General features: G+C 42.8%; 1 protein-coding gene across 8 annotated transcripts in view; it reads right to left on the bottom strand.

The window, feature by feature from the left end:
* The window catches only part of ST7 (suppression of tumorigenicity 7), a 247,299-nt gene that overhangs the window by 12,073 nt on the left and 210,748 nt on the right, over positions 1-24,478 (bottom strand). For 4 of the 8 annotated variants that reach the window (XM_014573357.3, XM_075929165.1, XM_075929172.1 and 1 more), the window contains exons 12-14: positions 20,965-21,115; positions 13,800-13,892; positions 9,504-9,643 (exon numbers count right to left, since the gene is read on the bottom strand). In XM_014573357.3, the coding sequence (XP_014428843.2) occupies positions 9,504-9,643; positions 13,800-13,892; positions 20,965-21,115 (384 nt within the window). The remainder of the gene's footprint in view (positions 1-9,503; positions 9,644-13,799; positions 13,893-20,964; positions 21,116-24,478) is intronic. The other 4 variants (XM_075929166.1, XM_075929169.1, XM_075929167.1 and 1 more) reach the window with 4 other exon arrangements.

A 24,478-nucleotide genomic window follows, 5' to 3' on the forward strand; every position in this document is an offset into this window, starting at 1 on the left:
GGGTATGCCGGGTATGCCCAGGCACACCCTAATGTCTCGGGCCGGCTAGTGGCTGCTGGAGGAGGAGAGGGATTTGTGACGGGGCGCCACAGCCCCTCATTTTAAATTACCCGCGGCCATCTATGGGGCACTGTAGGGCAGAGAGAGTGCATGCACGGTGTGCTCAAACGCCGCACAACAGATGAGAAGGGAGATGCCCAGGCATGGTGAGACATCACGGCCCGGGACTTTAAAAGCGCGCAGCCCAGCTCCAGAAGTAGCTGGGCCCGACTACAGACGCTGGCTGGCCCGAGCCATTTTTGCTGGCTGACGTCGCTTTGACAAAGAATATAGTTCTTGTATGGTCTTTTATAGTTTTTTTGCTAATTAAAGAATATAATTGGCAAATATCTGTATGATGTGTTGTTGTAGTGTGTTGGTCCCAGGATAATAAGAGAGACAAGGTGGGTGATGTATTATCTCAGCCGAATATCTGCAAGCAGTCTCATATTTCAAAACGTGCCACACAATGAGCACAAGATCCACTAACTCTGCATAGTACGGTGGCATGAAAGAGGACTGCAATCTGTGGGTTTTGCTTGGCTGTATTCTGCCATAGCCTTATCTCCCCCGATGAGAGCAGAACATATATATTTGTACGTGGCAAATTCAAGTTCTGCTCTGCGTGTTTTGAGTTTTAAAAGATCAGATCAGTCTGAACGCTGCTGAATTGGAGGATGCTGCTGAATCGCAGGTGACATACAGTAAACTCAACTCAATTAAAGATCACAGTACAGAACATAAAATGTACAGGTCCAGGCATTTGGTTGATACATATCTCTATTTTTTGTTTTTTCACTATGGTGTGATTATTGCCTTGAAGATATGTTGCTTCCAGAAATGTGCTTGATATGTTTATCACTTAGCCAAAGATTACAATCCTTTTCAGGTATCAGGAAGCAAAACACCTGCAAGCAGTTTTGTGTTTATCAGACAATGTTTTGTGAAGAGTTTATTTTAGCTGAAAACATATGTGCTTTATATATTTTAATGGTAAAAAAACATCGTAAGTACTTGGCCTGCATCATATTTGAGGGTGTTACTTTTCAAAGATTCTCCTGGAAACGATATTACCCAAGAAACAACTCGTGCATTATGGATGTAGTCTGTGACTGGTGACAAGACAGGGTCACAAACCCTGTCTCATTCCAAGGAAGCTAAGAGACTGTACCAAGCAGGTGTGGCTGTGAAGGTCAAGCTGAGTTATCCAGACCAATACTGACTAACTCTGGTACAGGTTGCACTTCCCTAAACCAGAACTCTCTCATCTGGCAACATCCACGGTCCAGCAGGACTGTGGATGTTGCTGAATGAGAGAGCACTGGGGCAGGGCTGCATGCTGCTGTGATGGCAGTGGAACTGGGGAGCTGTGTCACCCAGCTGGCAGCAGGGATGAAGGAGCTGGCAGTGGGGAGGGGCAGCAGGCTGAGGGGGCTGGAGACAGGAGACCTTCTGGCGAATTCCTTCATTCGGGACTGCTCAGGTCCCAAAGGTGCTAGTCCAGTGAGGTCCAACCTGTACTGAAATTTCTGTCAGAGAGGTCACTGGAAATATCCAAAATGTCTTAACATTTTATTGAGTGATTCTGTCTGGATTGTATTTCCTCTTTTGTGAACAATTATTTGAGGCAAATGAATTATGCCCCCTCTCCTGCCCCTCCTGGAAAATTTCACTACAGTATTTGTCATACTTTTGATTTGTACTTTTAATTTGTTCCTGAAGCATACCACATAACTAAAGGAAGATAAATGCTATAACTGGTGTTAATTAAATACGATTATTTTTTAAAATCAATGAAATTAGTGCCATTGAATTGTTTGTTTTTTGGTATTCACAGTACTTTTGTTTCTGAAGTAAGTTCAGATATATTCTGCAGCTGAAACTTAGCAAGTTACCGGCAGCTAGAAATGCAGGTACAGAACCAGCTGGAGAAAGTGTGTACAGTGACAGAGGCCTACAAAATGTAATATTTAAACATGGAGAGAATCCTGATCCCATTGAAGTCACTGGCAAAACTCCCATTGACTTCAGTGGGGTCAGGATTTCACCCAGAGATTTGTGTAGCCCCACGAGGACACTTGCCAAAAGACTTCTACCAACTCCCAGCAGTCAGTTAAATCAGTAAGGGTGAGGGCCCCAGAACCTTTGTTCTGCAATACCTAATTCTGACTTCCAGCTCCTGCTCCTCTACAATGATCTCAACCTGAGAGCCATAAGGAGTGTGTTTCCAAACTCAGGTTTTCCTTACAGCATTGTGGAGCTCTAATCACTGATTTTCAGAGAAGTCTGCTCAGTGTGTTCAGTGTTTCTGATAGGTTCTTTATTCCATCTTGGGAGAGGAACCTATTTCCAGCCACAAACGCTGTAAAACATACCAGCCCCTTTCCCCTTACTGTATTCCATACAAAGCCTGCTGAGAGGGGGGCCAAAGGTGGCACTTGCCCTGGGGGCTAGCAATTCAAAAGGGCCTAGAGCTCCTAGCTGCCACTGCCACCGCAGGAATGGCAGCAGCCAGAGCCTCAGACTCTTTAAATCATCACCAGAGCGCCATGTGGCCTGCTTCAGATGGCTCTCAGAGCTGGCTGGGAGTTAGGGGAGCCAGTGTGGTGCTCTGCAGGTGGCACTGAGGGCTGGCTGCCCACAGTCCCGTTCCGTCCACCCAGTGCCCCACCACTTCTGGGGAGCCTCCTCCTGACCTTGTTCAGTGGCGTGGCAACTCTGTCAGCCCCCCAGTGCCATACATTTAGTGGTTGACGCAGCGACCAATATTTAATCTGTTGAAGAGGAGGACAGAGCGCAGCTTTTGGAAAGCTTCTAGTGCTCATGTTCTCAACCATGACTGGTTGCCGTGCATCCTCTTTCATGCCACGCTGAGGTACCCTGGAGGACACAGTCTGCATCCTTTCAAGTTGTTTATGCTTTTGGCCTTTCCTGTTGACAATGACAGGAGACAATGACTGTCTCCCCATTGAGACAGCAAAAGAAACAGCACCACCAATGAAAGAGCATAATTACTGATGTGAGATTGGCAGAACTGTTTATGTTTATGTTTTGAGTTAAGACAAAATATTCCTCCATCTTCCCTCATGTTAATGATCTTTGGGGGTAGCTACTGTAGCCACAATATTTTCAGACAGAGATGGGATTGTTCAACGGATGGTGCCACTTTAACAAACCTCGATTTCGCCAGTTGAATGTCACTCTCATCTTCCTCTAAGAAATGCTCCTATGGCATGGTATCATGCAAGCTTTTAGTGACTGACTTACTGATTCTTTGTACAATATAAAAGAAAGCAAAAGAATAAAAAAGCACCTAAATTACATGCAGACAAATTTATCCCAAGTGGTGCAATCAAAAAACGTATACGGCTTGTGTTCATCTCTTGAACACTCTCCAACATTTTTTCATTAGAAGGGCTAGTAAAAATAATCAGAAAATTACTGCATCGTTTCTTCCATTAGCAAGGCAGCCAATGCTCCTTTCCATGGCATTTTAACTTTACAACCTGGCCCACTACCAGCTCCTTGAGGAAACTTCCTGCCTGTGTCTCATAAGACTGCCAAAAATGCAGACTAGAAATATGTTCTTCTATAACCAAGAGAAAATGCTAAAGCATGTTGCTATTTGAAAGTTAACTATTCCCAATCTATCACACCCATTATATTTAACAACTGGCTTCTCCCCATTTCCCTATGAGAAAAAAAGCCTTCCCCACTCCCCGGCACAGAATGACACAATTGGCTACATGAGGATTTTCACCTTCCTCTGAATCATCAGGCAATATTCACTGCCAAAGGCCTGTCAATGGTCTGATGTAGTATGGCAAATCCTATGGCTGCGATTCTGTGCTGTGCCTCTCAGAGACACAGCTGAGGGGGAGAAGGATACTAGGATGACTTCAAGCCACCTTTGAACCCTGCCACTTCTGGGCAGCTCTACAGCCCCTGCTGGAACAGACAGTATGTGGGGTGGGGGCCACATTTAACTTATGGAAGCCTGCCCTGGAAACTCGTAGGCTGCAGCATTGCACAGATTCGTCTCAAATTTAAGTGCTGGAGCCCCATCTCCAACACACTTTTCTCTGCCCAGCCCCACTCTGCTCCATAGGGTTCATGAGCGGGTCCTTGGAAGAAAGCTTTATGGCTGGCTTCATGCACTGAGGGAGTCCTGCTGTGGCAGGATCCATGGCTTTTAAGACCCTTTTATGCCACTCCAACGTGGATCTTTCCCCTTATGTTTTTGTGAGGTCACCTTATATAGCAATTCTAGGAGCACATTGATAGGAGAAGCAGCAATGTAGCCCTTTTATATTTCTAAACAGCTGGGATGGGCGTTCTAATTATTTATGGCTGAGTTCTAGTGCCAATTTAAAAATGAAGTTATTGGTGTCTCCCTGAAGGAGGGTGGAGTTAAATGATCTTTGCTTATCAATACACACCCTCTTCAACAACAGCTTCTTCCTATTATAAACACCACACATTGTCTCTGCCCTGATCTGGACCCTTGAACTTCTGCTTCCAGGGAGTTCGCATGTGCTGGCTTTCCATTAATCTTAGCACATGCTCCTGGGAGTGACAGCTGGAGGGAGGGGCTACTCTAGCAGAGCTGGCAGATGATTTATTATGTGCACTGTTATTAATAAAAATAATGTAGACGGCACTGTAAATATACATGATGTTTGCAAAGCAAATTAAGACATCAGCCCTGCCCCTAAAGAGCTTATATATCACAACCTCATACTGAATCTTAGCACAGACCCCTATAATGATCCATGAGTTAATGCAACGCCCCAAAACTCTGTACTAAAGGATCTGGTCACAGGAGAGGGCTTGATATTGAAGAGCAAAAGGGAGACAGACAAAAAAATGCAAGACAAACCCATCCAGGAAAGGGCAAGTGAGGGGCAGTTCTCCGCAAGAAGGGTGGAAAGATTCCTGGGAAAAGTGAGTGTTTGGGAGGGGATGGAAGGAGGAGAGAGAAGAGGTACTGGCAGTTTGGAGTGGGAAACTACCAAACACGGGACAGCAGGAAAGAAAGGGTGAACTGAGAAGTGGGAGCTCCGTAGGAGCATATGAAATGAGCAGAAGACTCTGAGATGGGTGATGTAGACTGGTGACATTGTAAAGACCTTGATTGTGAAGACAGGGCCACTGTGTGTGATGCAGTAAGTGATGGGAGGACAATTAAGGAGTGGAGGAGGAGGAAAGTGACTTTCATTATAACTAACTTAAATAGGCTCAAAGCGGAGGAGTGAGAAAAGAGAAAGCTTAAAAAGAGATGTTATAGAGTATGTACCTCTGCCTGTCATAGCATTATTATTACAAGCATTTATAAATAGCACTATTAGCACATCTGGATCCAGTGAGTCTATTACAAAGCCTACTTAACCACGTATGCTGCATAAAAGCCTGCCTCCAGATGCATAAAGTGGAGGTAGAAATTTCATAGGGAGGTTCATACTAATTTCTTTTTGGTGATTTTCTAAATTTTTTACATTGCCTTGACACCAGGATCAAAGGATCTGAGGGGATCAGCTAAGAAATAAGAAAAGCCAAGAGTCTAATTTGCTTTTAACTTGTATCTTTTGGAATGTCACTGTTTATGGACCATTTAATTTGCACTGAATGGGAACAATCAAGGACTCTTCTTGTATAAACTGTGATGTCTCATCTTTGAATAGAGAGTTTAGGACCATTTAGATCAGAGATCTGACTGAAGCCAGCAGTCTACAATAATAAAACATATTGCTTCAGGTAGTATTCTGGTACTGCCTCAGTTTCTTCCACTCTTTCCTCCCTCAAGTAACATTTGCTCCTCTTCTCTCCCCAGACAAGAGAGGTTTTTTTAATCACCCAGACCTGCTACAATTTCATTCATGAGATGAAGCAGGTGTCTACACATGGGATTGTCTCTCCCAAGCACTGTGAGGACAGACTGAACAGTATTCACAAACATGTATGAGCTTCAAAGCATCAGCAGCCTACACCATGGCTGGTGTCTGTACTTGCAGATCTACACTCCTGGGGGAGATCATTCTAAGTTACGCGACATCAGCTAAGTGAAAAATGTAGCTGAAGACAACGTACTTAGATCTGTTTACCATGGTGTCTTCACTGCAATGTGTCAACGAGAGATGCTCTCTTGTCAACTCCACCTGCACTTCTCATTGAGACAGAACACTGGAGTCAGCACTGGAGCGATCAGTGGTTGATTTATTACATACATAGTAGACTTGATAAATCAACCCCGCTGGATCAATTGCTACTTAATGATCTGGCTATAGACATACCCTCAGATTCATAGACTCTAGGCCAGAAGTGACTGTTGAATCATTAGGCTAACTTCCTGCATAACACAGACTGTGGAACTTCCCTGAATAATTCCTGTTTGACCTACAACATCTCTTTCAGGAAAAACATCCACTCTTGACTTAAAAACTGCCTGTGAAAGGGAATCCACCACAAACCTTGGTGAATTGTTGCAATGGTTAATGACCATTATCGTTAAAGAATTGTACTTCATTCCTAGTATGAACTTGTCTAACTTCAGCTTCCAGCCATTCATTTTTAGAACCCATTATTTGTTCCCCATGTAGATGCTTAAAAATAAACACAAATCCACACATGTTGTATTCAGTTTCAATGAAGTACACCATATCTGATAAATTGCTAAACCCCAGCAGGCAGTAATATGAACTTGGATTTAATTTTTAAACTGATCCATGATGGCTTTCACTTATACCTGTGCAGTGCTCTGGGGATTGACAGGTGTAAGTGAAAGAATAATTTAATCTTACTACAATTAGAATTTATTGTTGTAGTTTTGCAGTAGCTACAATACATCGCATGCCGTTGGTTAAATCACAGCATGTCAATCAGAGAAGAGCGTTAATTCCACACACATAACTAAAATGATAATAAGAACATTCTTCCTTTTAGCTATATTAAAAATTAATCCCCTTAAAAGGTGAAAGGGCACAGCTGTGGCTTACTGGAGGTCTGTTCCACTGAGCCTTGATATCACTGCTTATCAAAGTGATTTCTGTCATTATACTTCTTAGGTTTCACACAGTTGGACTACCCCACTTAGTAGACAACAAAAAAGAGACGTCTGAGTCTAAGCCACTGGGTGAGTTGGTGGATGAAGGGCACAGGCTCTCACCAGACTGGCCTGATTTTCACTCTGCCAATTCATAATTAAAAGCCAGCTGTTGCCCATGTTTGTTTATTAAGATAGCGATATAGCTAAATCCCTATAAATGTTATTCAACATAGCATAGAAGCCACGTATGCTTCAGAAATGTACACAGAGGTGAGGGACACTGCCTAGATCATGCAGGGTTAGGAGCATGTCATTAATTTAGTTTTGTTTATGTTTGTTTATTGTGCTAAGTATTCTCTGATGCGGGATACAGTCACATAATGAGCCCCGATGCTTCTATTCTATTCCCATCAATGGGAGCTACATGCACATATCAAAGGAACAGATTCTCTGACATCCAAAACAAGAGCTATTTGAGGAAACAACTGCCAACTGCTAAATGTAGGTGATAATATCCCCCTTGTTTGATAGCACCATCATAGAGAAAATGCCAAGTGATGCCCACGATAGTTCATAATCAGGTTTGTCTGATTCTAGTATCTCAATGTCTATAGCAGGCTCATTGCCTGTAGTTCTTGTACAATTTATACTCTTTGCTCTTAAATAAATCCTGAGGCTGACAGCCAATGGGGATGCACAAAATACATAGGAGGGCAGAATTTGTTCACTTACTGCTAATTCCAGCATAGTGCATGTTGAATGAACAAAACTGACTGGAAGCAAAATCTGTGCTTCAGAGCTTTTTTTTTTTCAAATTCTATGAAGGAAGTTTCCTGGGAACACATCCCTCACTCATACATCTACCACGTTTAACGTTCCTTTGCTGTGATGCCTACAAAAATCTGTTTCTAGGCACTTTGGTGATACAAATAATAAATAACAACAATAATAGACCATTGGTGTGTTTATACCGCAGGCTATCAGGCTGTCCAATTTTGTCTCATTGTTTCCTTGCACTGTCTTGTCTGTACCCATCTGTTTTACTCTCGTCTTAGAATAAACTCTTTGGGTGAGAGAGAGACCATCTTTTTGTTCTGTGTTTGTACAGCACTTATCAGGATGAGGTCCTGTTTCTTGTCCATGATAATAAGGGCAGTACATGCCATCCACTGTACACCCAGAGGAAGACTTAAGGCTAAATGAACGAAGGACTATTTCAAGCAAGTTACTGTATTTTTTTTGTTGACAGACATGTAAGATTTTACTCTAACTGATCAATTCACCTAGCCTCTTCATTTGCAGACACAGGAATTCTTAATACAAGAGCCATTGCCATAACACACACAAACTACTGCTAGAGCTCAAGATGAATGCACTGATATATTTGAGCAGTCTGGCTGATGGAGTAGCTGGTCAACTCCAAAAGCAGTCCATGGACAGTCTTTGCTGGTCAGAAGGATATGAGGTCTTGAGAAAGGCACTAAAGAATGAACCTTGGGATACCTTCTGACCATTATCAAAACTTACCCCACCCTCAAGAAAATAACTAAATGAGTGTAGAGGAACTTTAGCATCATTTGGAAATAATAAGAAGGCCAAGAGGGTATTTTGGACCCACCCAGCACTATGTCACACATGAATAAGTACATTACATAATATACTATAGCTCTGGGTTCTCAGATTTCTTGGAGGAGGGAGTAACAATCTTGCTGGAACTTTGCTGGGAAGTGAATTTCCTCATTCCCTCTGTGGCTTGGAACACCAGAGTAGAGATGCTCTTAGACTTTGCTAGGGAAAAAAAGCATGCTGGAGTACAACTTGTTTTCCCCATATTAAAAGCTCACTAGCCAGAAGAGCAGACCTAATGGAGCCCACTCCAGATGCAGAACTGGAATATGAGGTCTGGACACCAACACAGCCTGTATCATTTGTGGCATTTTCAGAAAAGGACACTTTAATTTGATTTGGTTAACAATGAACCACATTTTTTCTGAAACTACTCAGAGTTTGTGCTGTCCCTGTAGGGCACCAGGAAGTGCTGTGTAGTTATCACAACCTTGCACAGTCTGACATTTTATTTTCCTGAATAGGCTGGAGTTCTGCAATCTGTTATTAGTTTACTTTATTGGATTAGCCGTGAAAACACAGATTTCTCCCTCCTTTTTGGCAGAGCCACAAGAAACCAAAACCAAAGTCATATAATCCAAAGAAAGTCTGGAATATATTTTACTGATTAGCTCCTTAAATGATTCCTAAAAAGTTCTCCTGTTCAGTGATAGATCCCTTGATGCGCTTTTTCTACTAACAAATATTCAGAGACCTCATATTCAGCAACGTCTAGCTGTCATTGTATTTGTGACCTTCTCTTTTTGTTTTGCGTACGTACTTATCCAAAAAGCAAGGAGTGTCAGTGAATACTCACAGCTTTTGCAAAGACCCCCATAAGCTCTGGGAACTGATGTGTCAGGAGGGCTAGCATAGCTGTGAAGGAACATAATCCCGCCGTGAAGAGTATAAAGAAAGGAAGCTCTTTCTTGGGATAAACTGAAACTTCATGAAATGCTGCAGAAGAAATCAGAAAAGAAACACATGGTGTAGGTGAAAGACCTTCTCATGAGGGTTAAGTAGTTACAGAGAAGCTACAAAGGTTCTGAGCTCTGGTTCAGCAGAAAGACACATGTAAAGGTTCTGAACACCAGAATAATTTGAAGTCCTCCCTCACATTCTCCTACCCTGTAACATCCTCTTCCTTCCACTATAGTCTTCTGTGTCCTCCTTGGCTCCTCCCAACACAGCATTTCTTTCAGTCTATCCCATCACTAGCTGTTTTCAGACCTTCTCCTTCATCATCATATTAATAATACATTTAATTTTTAAATGTCTCTGTGCATTAACTAAACAATTTATCCAAGCTAGGGAAACTTACTGAAATAAATCAAAGGAAGGGAAAGAAACCACTCTATAAACCACCATCTGATGCATATAAGGAATAAGAAATCCAACAAAAATTCACACAAACTAAAAGAGAAACAGAAAAGTCTCTGGCTTCGGCCTGAGGAGACCCACAATGTGCTTTTGAGGGGAAAAGTATACCAGAATTGAAGTGGGAACTTGCCTGAAGCCAAGTTTTCCTTACTCAAACCTTTTATGATTATTTATATTTGGGTTAGATGTGATCAGTTTGGCAAATGTTCTGGCCAGTTCTTATTTTGTCCAATTGTATCTCCCATTTCTTGCCTAGTTTCAAGTTTCTAGTCAGGAACAGTGCTTAACTTTGAACTGACAATAGTTTTTCCCTGAAAAGAATATTCTCCTGGCTGGTAGATCTAAAGATAGGCTTATCATACCAGCTTTTTCTTCCCCTTTTAAATATCGTGGCTGTACCCATACATATAACACCATTTTTTCAACTCCACTTGCATTCTCCATTTTCACTGGCAGATATGACTGAAGATACGCTAGAATCCTGCTCAAAGCCTACTTATTTTGCATCTGCCAGGTCACAGGAACAGGGCAGCTGAGCAGCATGATAGGATAGCACAACATCCAGTTTGGACTGTTGCAGCTCTCATTTGGTGAGCCTATAAAACATCTTTGAATGGTTAAAAAATAAAAATAGCAATTTCATCTGTGTTAGAATTTGGGTCTGCAAATCTTCTTCCCTTAAAAAAAAAATCAGAAAAATGTCTCCAGGAGAAACATGGTTAGATAATTTCATTTAAATCACCTATATATTTTAGAAATGTGCTGCGGGACAGAGGGCTGGGGTTGTCCTCTCTCCCTAAGGCAGCCTGCATACTGAACCCCTTATCCCCAGCCCCACCCCAGAACAATGATTTAAATGAAGAAACACAAAAGTTATTTGAGTTATGGACCAGAGCAATGCCAGGTAAATCTTCTAATCACGTATATAAGTATCAAATTGCAGATTTGAGTTGGAAAAATACAACTACAGGCAGTACCCGAGTTACGCGGATTTGACTTATGTCGGATCCGCAGTTACGAACGGGGTTTGCTCTGCGTCTCCCTGGTCTGCTGGAGACCAGCAGACCAGGGAGACGCGGGGTAAAGCGGCGGAGGACCCGGGCGGCGGGACCGCGGTGCGTCTCGGTCCGCCGCCCGTGTCTCCCTGGTCTGCTGGGGGGGGGGGGGCGGGGCGCAGCTAGTACGGCCCCCTCCCAGCAGACCAGGCTTTTCTCCGGACGCCTGTGGTAGAGCAGCTGGGGCGCTGCTGGTTGGTCCCGCAGCGCTGCTCTGGGCGCTACTGGACCAACCCGGCAGCACCTCAGCTGCTCTGCCCCAGGCGTCCTGATTCAGCTGCTGCTGGTCAGTTTCAGCAGCGGCTGAATCAGGACGCCTGGGGCAGAGCAGCTGGGGTGCTGCTGGGTTGCTCCAGTAGCGCCGAGAAGCGGCGCTACTGGAGCAGCCCAGCAGCACCCCAGCTGCTCTGCCCCAGGCGTCCCCAAGTCAGCCTCTGCTGAAACTGACCAGCGCTGACTACAGGAAGCCCGAGGCAGAGTTGCTCTGCCCTGGGCTTCCTGGAATCAGCCGCTGATCAGTTTCAGCAGCAGCTGACTTGGGGACGCCTGGGGTTCTTAAGTTGAATCTGTATGTAAGTTGGAACTGGCGTCCAGATTCAGCCTGTTGAAACTGATCAGAGGCTGATTCCAGGAAGCCCGGGGCAGAGCAACTCTGCCTCGGGCTTCCTGTAGTCAGCTGCTGGTCAGTTTCAGCAGCGGCTGAATCTGGACGCCAGTTCCGACTTACATATAGATTCAACTTAAGAACAAACCTACAGTCCCTATCTTGTACGTAACCCGGGGACTGCCTGTATACAAGCATTCTTATGAAGCCTTTGACTGAAATATCCAATCTGTTGTTGTAATTCTTTAGCCAGTTAAAACTAACATCAGGTGTGGATGATATTTTTATTTAGCTGAGGTTATTCTTTCCACTCTCCCTTTCTTTTGAAGAAAACTATTCCTCATGCAAACCGTAAAGTTCTGATTTCAGCAGAGACCCTCTCTTCAAATTACCTGCCGAAAATTATCTTTAAAATATAAGTCTCAGAGGGGTAGCTGTGTGAGTCTGTAACTTTAAAAACAATAAGCACTCCTGTGGCATCTTAGAGACTAACACATACATTATATCATGAGCTTACGTGGTTAAAATCCACCTCATCAAAAGAGTGCTCATCTGATGAAGTGGCTTTTACCCACAAAAGCTCCTGATATTATATTTGTTAGTCTCTAAGGTGCCACTTTATAATATAAGCAATTAAAGGTTCAGAAAGGCATGTGGTATAAAGGACCTCTACACAACCTGTGCCTCTCACAGTATATTAAAACGCCTCTTCTCAAACCCAAGAGATTTGACAGCAAAAGGCATTTCTCACAATTATCAGAGCAAAACATTACCATCAATGTACAGTGTTAAAGAGTCCCTTGCTTCTAACATCTGACAACAGCAATTAGTTTTGCACCTAGAAAGGAGAATGTTGACTATTCTGTGTCATTTCTTCATTCCCAAATTTCCCTGACACTCCACCCTCCATTTAACAGTATCCCTTGGAGTAAAGATTTCTGAGAGTCCTGAGAGGTATTGTTATAATTAGGAGGATTATAAAGGGGTGGAGGGAGAAAGCTGGTTGCCAAGGATTACTGTGCAATTTCAGAGTGAATGTGCTGTGAAAGAAGGGCCTGACAACAAGGGGATTCTTGCTATTACTTCTACCTCCAGTTTACCGAGGTAGACTTATTAAGAATGTTTAAACATAACTTAGCCTAAACTGAAGTTGTTAGAAATGAAAGACCTATTTTAGGAGAGTCACAAATACAAATGAAAAACAATTTAAATTTGCTCCTTTTTTCAATCCTCTTGTGCATCTTATGTCTGTCTACCTTTCAGAACCTGAGAACATCTGTGTGATCCAACCAACTCCCATTTCCTTCAACAGGAAACAGTGTGGGATAGTTCCAGGACAGGTCATTCGGCCTGATACTGCAAAGAGTGATTAGTGTTTAACTTGATTCACGGCCTATTGACTTAGATTGTAAAACTTTCCATGGGCAGGAGTTATCTTTATATCGGTATCTTGCACAGCATTTAGAACACTCTTGTTTTTTTACAAATTCATAGTAATAAATGACTGATGTACTTTCACACTGATATCTTTATAAGAATCAAATCTATCTTCATATGAAGAAAACCCTCTTTGCAGCTCGTGTCTTGAAATAGCTCTTACAACAGCCCTTTTACATGACCTCACAATAACTTGGTACTTGGTTAATGGTCCTCATGCAGGCTCAATTCTGTAATTTGTGAAGGCAAAACTGTCTTGAATTTAGAGTGAATTTCCTGCATTAGGACTACAGGGCAGGACAACTGTCTATTTAGTTTGATGGTATAATATCCTACATAAAGGATCAGACATACTTTACCTGCCTTGGCAAGAAAGAAATAATAGATTTTTAAAAGAAGTACATTCCCAAAGTAATCTGTTTTTTTTACATCAATAAAGATATCTAAAACTGAATGAGCTGTGTCTATGAATTTTCATTTTAACAATTAATTGAACTCTCAAGATTCACTGTCAATCAGTCATTCTAGTCCAATAAACTCAACAGGCATCAGTGGAGGCCAGTTTTGCAGAACTGTGATCAACGATCCTTTGATGCCAAGAACCAGGGATAAAAAAAGAGAAAAAGTTCAGACGTACATGGAAGTAGTTCTCTGTCTGCTGTTTCTGTACAGATGGGGTATGGGTAAAAAAGGTGCCCTTTTTCCAAAGGATAGGGGATCATTCTGAAAGCTGAAAAGAACAAAAATAACACATTGGAAAGCTTATTGTGAGTGCAGTGTTTATATGACATATTTGGTAGAGCACTTTTATTAACAATGTTGAAAAGCAAAAAAAAAAAAAAAAAAAAAAAAAAAAAAAAAAAAAATCCTAGACACTAAATGCAAAATGTTTATACTTGGAAGTCTACTATCAGGATACAAAACACTTATTTAAGTCTCTAAATATGCATTTAACACTCAATCCATCAAATACTATCAACATATTTAATTTTTACTGAATCAGCGGTCTCATTGGAGTCAGTGGGACCACTTTACAGGAGTCAAGTCAGCCACCTTTTTTTGCAGGAGCAAGGTGTCAGGTACCTAAATGTAGATATCTAAGTTTGAAAACTTTGACATAGTATTGTTAGAGTTTCCAAGACTTTTGAGATTTTGGGATGAAAAAAAGAGTAGTCATGGTACAGCAGCTCTACTTAATGTATAGAGAGAACCTCAAACAGTGTTACTAGTCAGAGCCTACTTGAGCATTTTTCTTACCACCCAAAATTTCCACTTACTTTTGGTGGGAGTTTTGCATGGAGGAAGATAGTAGTATGGTGCCCCAATGAACTACTCAAGGTACACTAGCAAAGAATACATGTAACAAAAACATTCTGCCTGTAAGAAGATAGCTCCATGCTGCCAACACAATAATTTAGGTTGTATTTGTTCATTCTGCAATCTCATCTTAATAGCAAATTATTAAAACCAGGTTCCAGTAAGGCATGCTTTTTAAATATAGCAGATCAAACAAGGTTTCCAGCATGCATATTTAGGCCAGATTAAATAATACTTTATCTTTTGTATTTTTTTAAATATATGTAACATTTAAATCTAAAATAATAACAGAGAGGGAGGTAAATTGATTGCTAAATCTGTATTATGATGATGTCATAGACCACCTGAGTCATACTCTGTGATTTATGGAACCATCACAACCTTAACTGAATTATAGTTTTGCAATCAATCCATCCTTTTCTATTATCCTATATGTTAGTCCCCCAGTTAAGATGTCATCAACATGTTATTCTCACTATTCATATGAACATCACTCACTGAAGCAATTTTTCCTCAACAGATGTCCTATAAGTAATACATGCTGTAGATATACCATACAGAACACACACACAGAGCGCAGTGCTCCATGCTGTATCTCACACAGGGCAATGAGGTATTGTATTAAGAATGAATGATTGCTCTGTACCACAATATACATTGAAAATCATTGTGGTTACATTCTACACTGTATTTTCAATGTATTTGTTTTAAATTATAATAAACAAGAAAATGTTCTCAATGAAGAATGACAGTGTTCCATTTAAGCACTTTAGCTAACATATGGTATTTATTCTGGGGTCTGAATATTATTGAAAAATAAAAACATTACGTATGTGATTCCAGCCTTTGGAAAGCAGTCAATCTACACCATAGTTATATTGCTCAAAGGTAACAGTGTCTTGCCAAAAAGCATGTAAATTTCTCCAAACTCTAGAAGAGATCCTGTCCACTTGCTGTTTGTTGAGGTAAAAAATGTTAACAATTTTCCAGCAGTAACAGAAATGTCTTAAATAGAAATTAAATAAAATTACTATATACTCTCTGGTTCTTAGTTCTTCAGAAATGAAAGAATTCACGCTGTTTCAGTCTGTGATTTTAACATGAGGAACGACTAGCATGGCACTGCTGGAAAATATAAGACAAAGGTCTCCCTGCACAATACTGCAATCCATGTAAGACCCACTCTGAAAGAAACTAGAAACCTGTCTGAGCAGGACGAGGTACTAGGAAAACATTTAATGTGATTTACTTGCATAATGTATATTACAAGATCTCCTTCAGGAAGTAATTTAAACTAGCGCTGTTTAAACAAAATATACTTTGGATGATGTGTGGTTTGATCTCAAAACCTTTTTGAATATAAGCCCATGTAAGAGCTTTAATACATTATAAGATATATAGCACTTTTTCATCTTCCAGATGCTTTCAAGGTGCTCTAAACAGCACTGGTGTAGCCTCACACTTTAGGAAAAATGTGGACAAACTGGAGAGACTAGGCAGAAGAGCAGAAAAAGTGATAAAAGTTTTACAAAGCCTGAGCTATGAGGAAAGGTTAAAAATAACTGGGCATATTTCATCATCAGAAAAGAGATTGAAGGGAGACATTATATTAGTCTTCAAATATATTAAGGGCTGTTATGAAAAGGACACTGGTCAATTATCAAGGTGGGGAAAGACAATTCACTTCATAAGAGATGTGACTAGAGATCAGATCACATGGGCACCAAAGACAGTAATGGGCTTAAGCTGCAGCAGGGGAGATTTAGATTGGATATTAAGAAAAACTTTGCAACTATAAGGGTAGTTTAGTTCTGGAATAAGGTTCCAAGGAAGCCTGTGGAATTCCTATAATCTGAAGTTTCTACGGCCAGGTCTACACTAGGGGGCAAAGTCGAACTAAGGCACACAACTCCAGATACAGGAACAGCTAAGCTAGAGTTGACGTATTTTAGTTCAAGCTACTGCAGCATCCCCACTGTGGGAGATCAATGAGAGAAACTCTACTGTTGATTTCTCTCCTTCTTGCTCCGATAGAGTGCCAGAGTTGATGGGAGCACGATCAGTGGATGACCCACTAAATTCGCCCCCAGAAGACTGATCCCCATAGTAAGTGAAGACAAGGCCTAAGAACAAGTTAGAAAAGACTTGCTGGGGATGGTATACTTAGTCTTGCATCAGTGTATGGGGCTAGACAAGATAACCTCTCAAGGTCCCTTCAAGCTCTACATTTTTGTGATACTATTAACTAATTAACTATACTTAATTTAAGCTCAGATTCTATGTGGGTTTTTTCTTGGGAGCAAATAAAGACTTGACACCGTGGGAAAAGATAATTCGGAAAAGAAAATACTTTTTTTTCCTTCTTCATAGTTACAGTGAAGAATATGTGGTCAAATTTTAGGGACAGAGTTAATACAGGCAGTCCCCGACTTACGCGGATCCGATTTATGTCGGATCCGCAGTTACGAACGGGGCTTTTCTCGCCCCAGAGGACATGGACTGTGGGGCGAGAAAAGCTGCTCCGCGTCTCCCTGGTCTGCAGACCAGGAAGACGCGGAGCAAAGCCGTGGAGGGGCTCGGGCAGCGGGGCAGCCCAGGCGCGCCTGGGCTGTCCCACTGCCGGCTTCCCCCAAGGCTTTGCAAAGCCTCGGCGGAAGCTGGCAGCGGGACAGCCCAGAAGCGCCTGGGCTGCTCAAGCCCCTCCGTGGCTTTGCTCCTCGTCTTCCTGGAGACCCCCCAGCAGACCAGGGAGACACGGAGCAAAGCTGGGGAGGATGCGGGCAGGACCACAGCGCATCTCCGCGGTCCCGTCGTCCGGGTTTCCCTGGTCTGCTGCAGGGCGCAGCTAGTGCGCCCCCCAGCAGACCAGGCTTTTCTCGCCTGGGGTAGAACAGCTGGGGCTGCTGGGTTGGTCCTGCAGCGCCGCTCCTCGGCGCTACTGGACCAACTGGGCAGCACCCCAGCTGCTCTTCCCAGGTGTCCCCAAGTCAGTCACTGCTTAAACTGATCAGCGGCTGACTACAGGAGGCCCGAGGCAGAGTTGCTCTGCCCCGGGCTTCCTGGCATCAGCCGCTGATCAGTTTCAGCAGCGGCTGACTTGGGGACACCTGGGGCAGAGCAGCTGGGGTGCTGCCCGGTTGGTCCCCACAGCGCCGCCCCTGCGGGGACCTACCCGGCAGCGCCCCAGCTGCTCTGTCCTAGGCGTCCAGATTCAGCTGCTGTTGAAACTGATCAGCGGCTGATTCCAGGCAGCCCAGGGCAGAGCAACTCTGCCTCGGGCCTCCTGTAGTCAGCCGCTGGTCAGTTTCAGCAGCGGCTGAATCTGGAAGCCAGTTCCGACTTACATACAAATTCAACTTAAGAACAAACCTACAGTCCCTATCTTGTACGTAACCCGGGGACTGCCTGTAATGGTTCATACATCTTGGAAACCATTGAAACTCAGGCTACACTTAGAATGCACTGTTAAATTGGAAAAAGATATGTATTTTTTTTTCCGATTTACTTTCAAAAGAGGTTTTCCACACATCACTTATTCTCCATAGAACGAGGTTTAGAGGGATTGCGAAAGAGCGCACCCACTTTTTCAAAATTTTTTTTGACAAAGCAGACGCATTCCTGGGATGGTATCCCGAAAAAGCAATGAAGTCCAGATGTAGCCTCAGACATATTTGCAAATAAAGACTTTTCTGCACCAACCAACTGCATCAAGCCAAACAAATCAACATCCCATATTGTATCATTTGGGCTGTACTGCATATGGGAGTGCATTTCGACTGGTGAAAAATGGAAACAATGCCAGGAAATGACCAATATTCCAATATGATTATTAAAAAAAAAAAACTAACTCTTTTCTGATCTACTGAGTGTAGTTTTTTTGGGGACAAGCCCTATGGTTTAAAATACCCCAAATCCTTCTGATTGCTAGACTGACAAGGTATTCTAGACATGTTTCAGTTAGAGCTTGCATCAGAGAGAACATTCTGCTTTCCTCTCATAAGCAAATGTGAAAAAGTACCACTAAGCAATTTAAAGAAATGATAGTACTTAATCTTCAAATCCCACCCAGATAAAATGTAATAATATGCATTTTTTGGCCTGAACTTCCTATATGCAAGTCGGCAAAATGATAGTTGTTGGTAGTTTAAGGAACCGAATGGCATGCTATAATTTTAAGACATTCTTGCTGTGTACAGAGAGCATCAGCAAGTGATCAAGTGCAGCACTCAATGTACTGTACGCTGCCAGGAAGAATTAGGACCCAGTTAAGTCTGTATTCTATTTTAAATGACAGTTTAAAATTTGGTAGAACAGAGATGCCAAAAAAGCTGTTTGCATATAGGAGCCATGAAACTGGCAGAATGATCTAATACAATATTATCAAATGTTTAATTTACCACATCAATAAATAATATTAATTAGAGATGAGATATGCAGCTGAAAGATACCAATATAAGGCCAAATACTGAGGTTCTTGGCTCAATTTTTACATAAACAAAATCCTATTAAAATAAATAGTTGTGTAAGGAAGGAGTTATAATTGAGTAAGACTCTCAGGATTTGGCCCATTATTTACTTTTCTCTGAAAAAAGCAAAGCAAAATGAATCACAGCTGTTTCTTTTAGAAGTTGGAAATGAGTGGCCATTATTTTTATTGACGCATGTGTAAGATAAAATACATTTTCAAGTAGCTGTGGAGGAAGAAAGAGGGAAAAGAGTCCACCTGTAATAAGAGGTCCCACTGTGACAAAGCATAGAATGCGTCAGTAGGAACCTCACCAGGAAATTACTATGAGCAATTACATGATCTTGAGGTAATGCATTTCTCAGCACAATTCCGATGAAATGGTGAGTGAAGGAGAAGAAACGATACAGAAAAGAAAAGCAAGAGACATCATCAAAGATGCACCATTGGGAAGTAATAAGAGATAATGAAGGAAACAATGGAGGGGACTGAGGTGGGGATAAGTAAGTAAATAGTAAGAGAACAAGCAGAACATAGAAGACTGCATATATGACATGTTAGACAAACACAATGGAGTAAACTACATATAGCAAGGGAGGGTACGTCTAGACTACATGCCTCTGTCGCCAGAGGCATGTAGATTAGGCTACCAGGCATAGGAAAATGAAGCAGCGATTTAAATAATTGCCGCTTCATTTAAATTTACATGGCTGCCGCGCTAAGCCGATCAGCTGTTTGTCGGCTCAGCGCGGTAGTCGGACGCACGGGTGTCGACATCAAAGGCATTTGTCGACCACCCAGGTAAACCTCATCCCAGGAGGCAAACCTGGGTGGTCGACAAATGCCTTTGATGTCGACACCCGTGCGTCCAGACTATCGCGCTGAGCCGACAAACAGCTGATCGGCTCAGCGCAGCAGCCATGTAAATTTAAATGAAGCGGCGATTATTCAAATCGCCGCTTCTTTTTCCTATGCCTGGTAGCCTAATCTACATGCCTCTGACAACAGAGGCATGTAGTCTAGACGTACCCGGAGTGTTACAATACATAGGCACAGATGTATCCCTTCCTCAAAGAGTTTACAATCTAGATTAGACAAAATTCAGGCCAATGATTGATGAGAGGATGATTCACTTTAATTAAGCTTGAGTAAAATATATTGATTCACTTTAATTAAGCTTGAGTAAAACTGAACTTCAGATTAGTCACCCTAATGTAGTCCCTGAGGGAAACACTACAGTGGCTTACTCCTGGCCCAGAGTTTGGAGACATAGTTCAATGGGGCATGATCCTGCATTCCTTATGCTCCCAAAACTCACCGAGTTTAGCAGCTTTCTGGCTTCCTCTGACATTATGCCAGCAGTGGCAATGGCACTGTAACCTACTGCTCCTGGGAACGTGGTCCCTACACCCGTGGGAGAATGGAGAGGAGATGTTATAGGGGGATTCCAGCCATGCCGGGGAACCCTCCACTATCCAGTAAGGGTAGTTTTACAGCCCCTTTACATCTCTGTAGCAACACAAAGGGTCGATATGTGGGACTGGGTTCTGTCTCAATAAGAAACCTACGCAGTTCTGTTGAACTACAATATTGTGTTATAGCTTGTACAAACTTACCATAAAAATCTTCTCATTGTTAGTGCTATCTTTCCTAGTCAATATTTGACTTTGAAACTAACCACGGAATTAGAGGGTCCATAATTCACTAAAAACCATTGACAGGGTTTATTAACATCATTTTTTAACATGGTTTACAGGACTCTGGGAACCAGGACATCTGTGTTCTTTTGCCAACAATTTTCTCCATGACCTAAAGAAAGGCAACTTGACCTATCTACTGAACAAAACAAGAGTACATATCTATCACCAGAGGTATGGTGAAGCTTAATTTGTTAATGGTTTGATGTGCTATGAGCTCCTTAGATGGAAGGTGCTGTACCATGTAAGCCATTATTTACTCATAATATCTTTTCTATCTTTTCAAACCCTGAAAAATGTTTCTAAGAAAGAGAATTACTTACTGCCTTCCCACGTACAATGTAAGAGATTCAGTGCCCCCTCTACCCTTTTCCAGTGCTGAAGATGAAAGAAAGCATATGCTATTGCTTCACTGTCTCCTCTCTTCAGAATATGTTCAGGGGGCAGTATTAAGCTTTTCATCTCTAGTAGATACTGCAACAGAAAGGCAGAACACAATTATTTCAGATGTAATAATAAACACAGTAGCTGCTTGCAGTTCCTCAATGCACAGTGAACATTCTATTTATCTAAAGTACTTTCAGTCCCTGGTGTTTCATCAAATATGTAACATCACCAACAGCACTTGAAGATAATTACTGCATTATCCAAAACACTAAAATTTGCCACCAGATGGTTAATGCTGTGCTCTTCAGCTACACAGATAATTTCAAAATGAGAGGTCTCTCTTATCAAAGGGAAAGCAAAATTTAAAAAATCCTCGTACCATAGACAGGATGGTTTACTTATAACAGATTTAGAATTAAAGTATTTATGTTACTCAGCTTTGCCTGGGTCCTTCAGGGCAGTGGGCTGGTGGTTTAGGGAGTGCGAGACTGAGGGATGGGGATAAAGAGTAAGGATTTTAAATAACGGTTAATTTATTAGTCAAGTAGTTGATGGAATTTCCATCGACTACTCAACTAGTCAATAGGCACTTATGCATTCCTCCTTTGAAATGTACAAGAGCCCCGGCTAGGGCTCTTGTACATTTCAAAGGAGGAATGTGTAACTTCGCATGCAGCCCGGGGCCAGTGGGAAGTCCCGCTGACTTCGGGCTGCACGTGGTATGCCAGCTTTGAAATGTACAAGAATCCCCAGCAGGGTCCCCACTCAGAGTCCCCTGCTGGCCCTGGACTCCATCCTGTGCTGCTGATTTGAAATGCCGTGCAGAGCCGGGGTCAGCTGGGGACAGCGGAAATGCTGTGCTGGAGCCTAGGATGAGCTGGGGGAGTCCCCTGTGTTACCTACCAGCCCTGTGCTTTTGGGAGCCAGGGAGTAACATTCATGCAAAACCATCCACCCCCCCCCCCTTTCCCTAAGCCTTTGCTGGAATCAGACAAAGCAATGAAAAGGCCAGGGGAGACACACCTAAACTAATTAAGGAAACACCCCAGCCTCATCAGCTAGAACTCATTAGCATACAGAATGGAGACCAGCTCTTCCAAGGCAGGAACTGCAATGAACTATGGGTTACTGAAAGCAGAGAAGCACTGACTGATGGGAAATCTCTACTCCAGATGATAATGAACCGAGGCCTGCTCAAACCCAAATTAGTCATTATCAGACCAATTCTAGTAACGATCCTATTGACATCTAAAATACTGAAACTGCCTAGTTGCTTTGTGAGCTTGTTCAAGGAACATCACCCATAACCAGGGGTGATCAGTCTCTATTATCTCACTTCTTTCCCTTTGAGCTATCCTTATAAAAACTCCTATCCTTGCCCTAAGAAAAACTGTTCTGACACCTGGATTTAAACTGCATCAGTTCCATTGAGACTTCTTCATCTCCTGTCTGATCATGCTGCGGGTTCTGTTCTGCTTGTCTCCTGCCCTCTGGATCCCTGGTTATCATCATCTGGGAACCCCGATCAGTGCAAGCTCCGTGGAGTGGTGAGGTCTCTCTCTCTCCCTCCCTCCCATCAACTATCTCTCTAAGCATAGCCTCCTGACCCTGCCCTATGTAAACTGTTATATGGTTACCTAATATTTGTAATCAGTTTCAATTTAGATTTAATATTGTTACTTTTTTATATCTATTCACTACTCAGAAATAAATAACTTTCATTGTTAAGCTGGTTGCTTCTCTCTCTTTCTTTCTCTTTCGCTCACTCTTCCTTAAGGGGTGTTGTTTTCGCTTTCCCATTCACTCTGAAACAACGCTTCTTGTACCCAAGCTAAAGATCCCTGTAGTGCCCAAAATCCTGTGGGGTTTGCTCATCGTGTGGTTTACCAGTGAATGACTGTGGTGTGAAAGTGGGGGTTGCTAAACCTGGGGGCTTATGAGGATGGCAGCTTAAAGTGCTGTTTAATCCACCCCACTGAGTCCAAAGGCACATGAGGGTGCGGGTGGCATCGCTGTTAAACACAGCCAGCTGAGTCCAGGGACATACGAGGGGGTCAGATTGTGAGTGCTGATTACCCAGTCCTCTCAGTCGTTCTCTGTTAGTGGGTGTGAGTGTCTGTGTGTGTTGCTAAGGTGGTAAGAACCTCATTCTGAGGAACCTAGTTCCTGCAGGAGAGCTCCAGTGGGAGGGGGAATTGGCAGCAGGGAGAATTCAGCTCCATATGAGAGCACAAGCAGCATACTGATAGAATTGTTAACCTTCCCCCAGTCCCATAAGAGTAACCCTGATAAATGATCATACCCCAGAGTATTGGGCAAATCTGGTAACACCTGCTGACCTTAGGCTCCATACGCAGCAGCACCGCATAACTGATCCTGGGCTCAGCTGTGCGGCACTGCCACTTTGAAGTACCCCTTCCCCCTTTGCTGCCTCTATCTGATAGAGGCAGCAAAGGGTGGGGGAAATCAACTAGTTGACCGACTAGCTGATAAGCATTTGCTTATCGGATAGTCGACTAGTCCTTAACATTCCTAGTATGAAGGGCTCAGGGTGTGTGTGTGGGAGGGTCCCATCCAGCGTGGTCTTCTCTCTCCCCAGCCAGTGGGGCCTTTTCCTCCCCGCCCAGTCCCCCCAGTTATGAGAGGCCTTCTCTCTGTTTCCAGATCCCCCCCATGCTGTGGCCAAAGATGGGGGGAAGGGTCTGGTGGCAGGCAAGATGCTGGAGCCCTAGCCCTGCTGGCCACTCCCTTGGGAGTGCAGCTGCCCCCAAAGGCCACTCTGCATATAACTCTTCTCTGAGCTCACCGTGTCCAGTGGCTACTTTCAGTATCACATCCCTCCTTTCTGTGCCCCTCCTTCTCATGTCCCTCCTCTTCCTTTCTATGTTATGGAAAACAGTCCCATTCCTGGGTCTTCCGGTTTCCTTGGTACACCCAAATCCTGACTTTGCTTTAAGTTAGGATAAAAGGCAGCTGCATACCAAATTTGGTGGCCCTAGCTCTTACTATTTAAGGGTTCTTGAACAACAAATTCACAGACAGACAGATAAGCATTTCTAAAATATATAGATGGATACAAGAAATGGAGTAAAAAAGTAATTAGGTGCTTAAAGAATCTAGCCTCTCTATAAAGAAATGGGCAATCATTTTAGTTTTATAAAGACCTTGTGTATGAACTATTTCCATATAGTCAGTGTATTGTTAAGAATATGAATGTGATAAAGTGTGCACCAATATGAGGATGTGTTTACTTCCTCAGTGGGATAAAAGAAGATCGGAGATGGACAGTGATTTGAGTGCTTCAAAAATTGTGGGTGTCCTACATGAAACACCTGAAAGCAGCCTGATTTCCAGAGGATGGGCGTTCCTCATTCAAGCGGGGCACCCAAAATCACTTCATAAAATGGAGACCAAGTTGTTTACTGCAACATGGGACCCACTTCTGATTCC

The sequence above is a fragment of the Pelodiscus sinensis genome, chromosome 1 (genome assembly GCF_049634645.1).
Source record: "Pelodiscus sinensis isolate JC-2024 chromosome 1, ASM4963464v1, whole genome shotgun sequence".
Classification (NCBI taxonomy): Eukaryota; Metazoa; Chordata; order Testudines; family Trionychidae; genus Pelodiscus; species Pelodiscus sinensis.